The 4,006-nt window shown below is 45.6% G+C and overlaps 1 protein-coding gene across 1 annotated transcript in view; it reads right to left on the bottom strand.

Annotated features, from left to right (window-relative positions):
- Positions 1 to 700: 700 nt before the first annotated feature.
- The window catches only part of Gpkow (G-patch domain and KOW motifs), a 10,606-nt gene continuing 7,300 nt past the window's right edge, over positions 701 to 4,006 (bottom strand). Inside the window, exons 6-10 of the mRNA XM_031387743.1 lie at positions 3,110 to 3,233; positions 2,806 to 2,929; positions 2,650 to 2,719; positions 1,486 to 1,571; positions 701 to 1,397 (exon numbers count right to left, since the gene is read on the bottom strand). Of these exons, the coding sequence (XP_031243603.1) occupies positions 1,263 to 1,397; positions 1,486 to 1,571; positions 2,650 to 2,719; positions 2,806 to 2,929; positions 3,110 to 3,233 (539 nt within the window). The 3' untranslated portion in view covers positions 701 to 1,262. The remainder of the gene's footprint in view (positions 1,398 to 1,485; positions 1,572 to 2,649; positions 2,720 to 2,805; positions 2,930 to 3,109; positions 3,234 to 4,006) is intronic.

The raw sequence follows: 4,006 nt of genomic DNA, 5'->3' as shown, positions 1-4,006 counted from the left end.
GAATAAATCACCTAAGGCAAGCAGAGAAACTGCATGAGTCAGAGATAGCCTTTTTGGGGGTGGGTTCGAGACAGGGTTTCTCTGTGTAGCCCTGGCTGTCCTAGAACTCAGAAATCCGCTTGCCTCTGCCTCCCAAGTGCTGGGATTAAAGGTGTGCACCACCACTTCCCAGCCAGAAATACAAGCAATGCTCTGGGACTAAAAGTGACTAGCCCCTTTGGAAATTGGAACTAACTCATCCTATTCATGGGCAGAAGCCCCCCTTTTTCTTCAGTGCATTACCAGCTCAGGGACATTCCTGGAGGTCTTCCCTGGATCAAGAATGAAACAGATATGTCCATACTAGAGTAGTCAATGGGAACAGCAGTTAGTTTCCCCTTCCTCTGGCAAACTACCAGCCATAATTAAATTATAAGGAGGAAAGGTCTCATTTGGATCAATTTTGGAGGTTCTCAGTCATGACCTAAGTAATCTCTGCCAGGCCTTTATCTTTCAATGGCCAAAAGAATGTGCTAGTAGCCCAATCCTGAGCAAGAATCCTTTACAATATGGGCATATGCATGAGCTGGAGAGGTGGCTCAGTGGTTAAGAGTTACTGTGCTTCCAAAGGACCCAAGTTTGGTTCCTAGCACTCATGCAGGGCAGCTTGCAATTGTCTGTAACTTCAACTCCAGGAGAACTGAACACTCATGGTCTCTGAACATTTGTATTTACAATTACATATTCTCTCTCTGGAAGCATTTGTATTCACGATCACATACTCTTTCTTTCTCTCTTACACACACATAAAACAACAACAATACAATACAATAAATCTTTAAAAAAAAATGGGCCTTTGAAGTTTGAGTTTGACCCAAACTCAGGAAGTTGTTCTGCGATGCAGCATTGCAGATTCTATAGTGTTTGTCTGGGGACAGACTTCATAGTTTTTATGTGCCAAGGGTGAGCTATGTATTGAATGGGTAATTTAACTTGTCCTGAACCCTCAGCTGGGAAATGAAGCCAAGAAATGAAGTATTTCCACTTTGGTTACCTCAGTTCCCACCCAAATTTAGAATTTACATACTGGTTTTGCTTTCATCCTTCCACTATTTATTATGGTTTTTATTACACTCTAATTTTGGTAAACAATCCTGCTCTATCTGCATCCTTGCATCTCAAAGGAGGACAGAACAATTATCTCCCATCTTCTTCCTGGCATCTGTTATAGACTGCAACAAAAGTAGTGACAGCCTGAGTGATGATGGGCAGTGGTCCACGTGTCAGTCTTCATCTGAGTTACCGGGGCCCATGTACTGGCAGATGGCATCATAGTGGAGCTCCACTACCCGATTCTCTCTTCCAAGTTGGACCAAAGCGTGACTCTGTGCTCTGTCCCGTCTCAGAAGAAGTCCCACCTGAGGAAAGATGGGGTGGAGTGAGCAAGGTCAGTCCAGATCCTTAGGATGTGATCTTCAGACTCTCATTTCCAGACATGGGACTTACCTTTCCAGCATGTGGTCCCAGCACTACCATCACACGGTGGCCTTCTCCCTTGGGAATCAGGGTCTCCAGCATGTCTTCTCTCACACCTAGAGATGAGGAGAGTGGAATGAAGTCCACAGCAAGGACCAGCCTGGCCAGATCCTGTCAGGGGGACCTTTGCTAATATTTATTAGAGCTACTCATATCCTGCTGATAGACGGAGTCCCACTCTACCCATTTCACAGGTGAGAAAACCAAGGAGTAGTTCACAGAAATAACCAGCACACAGGAGCATTTTCCTACAGAAACTATATACTAGGTATGTTGCCTGCAGTGCAAGCTCAGCACACTTCTTCCTGAAAGGCAATAGTTCTAACAGGGACAGTCATTTTCATGCTAATCTAACATGGAAATACACAGGCTTTAGGTTATCCTTTTCAAGGAAGTATCTGCTCTGGAAGAGGCTGCTGACTCTTGCAAAGAACCTGAACCCTGCCTAACTTCCCAGCCTAACTTGGCCCTAGAGTCTTGTTTTCTTTTCTTTTCTGTACTTTCCCACCCAGTCTCTTTCTCCATTTCTTTTCTTTTGAAAGATTTGTTAATTTTATGTATGTGACTATACTGTAGTTATCCAGATACCCCAGAAGAGGGCATCAGATCCCATTACAGATGGTTGTTTGCCACCGTGTGGTTGCTGGGATTTGAACTCAGGACCTCTGGAAGAGCAGTCAGTGTTCTTAATGGCTGAGCCATCTCTCCAACCCCCATTTCTTTTCTTTTTAAAATAGGATCTTACATTGCAGCCCAGGTTGACTTGTCCAGCCCTTGGACTTGTGGGAATCCTGCCTCAGCCTCCCAGGAACTGGAATGGATTCTTTCTTCTTAAAAGTTTTTTTATATTTATTTCTTTCATGTGCATGAGTGTTTTGCTTGCATGTTATGTCTGTAGCACCATATGTGTGCCTGTTGTTCACAGATGTCAGAAGAGGGCGTCAGATCCTCTGAACCTGGAGTTACAGACAGTTATGAGCTGCCATGTAGATGGGATGTTTAGAATTAAACTTGAATCCTCTGAAAAAGCAGCCAGTCCTCTAAAGCAATGAGCCATCGCTCCAGGTCCTTAATAGACCTTTCTTAATCATCCTCTAAGATGGGAATATTCCAGGTATAGTAGCTCAGATTTACCTTCCAGAACTCGGCCTTCATCTGTCCGACACACACACATGTCTGGGCTCAGGACATCTTCAATTGTCATCTAGAGAGATGAATAGAAGTAAGATGTTGAACGTTGAAGGGTCCAGTCCTGGGTGAGGAAGGGGTCTTCCGTTATGGAGGTCATACCTTGGTGTTATAATAACGGCCACCCTTGTGTAGTTTGTCAGTGAACCGCACACGTAGGTCCCTGTGCAACCAGTGCTCATTTCTAGGGGCTGCTTTCTCAGTCTTGGGCACAGGCCCATCCTGTCTGTGGAGAAAGCCAGAATCTAGTTTAGCTTTTTGTACACCCATGTTGCAGCTGGCCTATCTTTAAAAGCCATGCTGTAAAACCTGTCCCTACTGCTGTTCCCAGTTCCTTCTATGCCCTGCTTTGCCTTGACTCCTTGAGCCACCCCATACCATGCAAGCCCAGTGGACCAGCTCCTACCGATTGGGAGAATGTTTCTGCTTCTGCCTCCTCCTTGAGTCTTCCTGATTCTGTAGGGCCTTCAATGATGAGGCTGTTCCAGTTACCCTGTTCTGCTGCTCTGTGGAAGTTTTGCTCATGTGGCCTGTTCAAGGGTGTATAAGGACAGCAAGAAGAAAGCCTTACTGTGTTACTGGCATTTCCATCTAAGGGTCACTGTCCTCTTGGCAAAGGTCCCATTCCCTATCCACCTCCTTCAAGAAGTCCCTCTTGGCCAGGCAATGGTGGCACACGCCTTTAATCCCAGCACTTGGGAGGCAGAGGCAGGCAGATTTCTGAGTTCGAGGCCAGCCTGGTCTACAGAGTGAGTTCCAGGACAGCCAGGGCTATACAGAGAAACCCTGTCTCAAAAAACCAAAAAACAAAAAAAAAGGCCCTCTTGACCACCCAGCCCACAACAAAGACAGCAGAGTCAACTGCCTAGTGTTCACAAGAGCCGCAGGCACCTCCAAGCTGTCCCTTCCACAACCATCACTGTTCTGTTCACCTCTCCTTGCTCATATCCTAACCTTAGTCTCATATTTAGTAAAAGAGGGGACTGCCACTCTAAATACATGAGGACCTCTTGGGGTAGAAACTGGATTCCATATTCATTTCTTACTGCTCACAGAGGATGAAGATGAGATGCATGGTGTTAGCTCAAACTCTTCTCAGTTAAACTGAACAAACTAAGCTGAGGGTATGGCTCCTTGGTAGAGCCCAATTAGCACTACCAAGGCCCTAGGTTCTAATCCCAGTACCACCAAACAAAAAGTAAATAAACTACTCTTGTGTAGGCAGCTGTTTAGAGGATCGTATCCAAGATGGCGCTGGTTCCTGATACACTGTAGCAACAGACTATTCTGCGCATGCGCCCTC

The sequence above is a fragment of the Mastomys coucha genome, chromosome X (genome assembly GCF_008632895.1).
Source record: "Mastomys coucha isolate ucsf_1 chromosome X, UCSF_Mcou_1, whole genome shotgun sequence".
Classification (NCBI taxonomy): domain Eukaryota; kingdom Metazoa; phylum Chordata; class Mammalia; order Rodentia; family Muridae; genus Mastomys; species Mastomys coucha.
The sequence above is the reverse complement of the archived record's forward strand: the minus strand, read 5'-3'. Positions and strand labels throughout refer to the sequence as shown.